The sequence below is a fragment of the Fukomys damarensis genome, unplaced genomic scaffold, assembly GCF_012274545.1.
Source record: "Fukomys damarensis isolate Sample0158 unplaced genomic scaffold, DMR_v1.0_HiC HiC_scaffold_5, whole genome shotgun sequence".
Lineage (NCBI taxonomy): Eukaryota > Metazoa > Chordata > Mammalia > Rodentia > Bathyergidae > Fukomys > Fukomys damarensis.
In genome coordinates this window covers 7,531,327-7,531,878 of record NW_022900917.1, presented here as the reverse complement: position 1 = coordinate 7,531,878, position 552 = coordinate 7,531,327, and the positions used below count along the sequence as shown (strand labels likewise).

At 56.2% G+C, this 552-nt stretch overlaps 1 protein-coding gene across 1 annotated transcript in view; it reads left to right on the top strand.

The window, feature by feature from the left end:
• The first annotated feature begins 413 nt into the window (after nucleotides 1-413).
• Nucleotides 414-552, top strand: part of Med30 (mediator complex subunit 30) — a 16,950-nt gene continuing 16,811 nt past the window's right edge. Inside the window, exon 1 of the mRNA XM_010619656.2 lies at nucleotides 414-485. Within this exon, the coding sequence (XP_010617958.1) occupies nucleotides 414-485 (72 nt within the window). The remainder of the gene's footprint in view (nucleotides 486-552) is intronic.

Below are 552 nucleotides of genomic sequence, written 5' to 3'. Positions count from 1 at the left end.
TCAAAAGCAATTCTGAGAGTTGGTAGCAAATCACAGAGAAGCAGGCAAGAACAGGGACTCTTGTTCTGAATTCAAATGTCGCGTTGCCAACACAAGCATGCAGCTGAAAAAGTAATTTGCTCCTCTGAGTCTGCTTGTACCGGTACCGATAAAGGTCAACAACAATACAAATCTCAGTGGTTTGTTCTGAGAAGGCGTTCAGCACAGGAGAGGTCCAATCGAAATTGCAACTTGGCCTAACACTCTGGGTGAAAACTCTGGGACGGCCCACTTCACCCTCCACTGGCACCGCCCCCCTGACCACAGCGCTACAAGTGATTGGCTGTCTACCCGACCTTCCCGCCCCACCCGTGCGTTTGGTCCAATCTAGTCCTGCTTCCCCCTTTCCCAGGTCCCTTGATTGGGCAGGGTGCATGACGTTTTGTAACGCGTTACGTCACGGTGGGCGGAAGTGGCGCTGGCGGCCTGGAGAGCGGCGGCTTCGGGTCTGTGGCTATCCTGCCTCGCGGCATCCCAGGCCCGCGCTGATACGACTCGCCCGCCCGCCCTCGG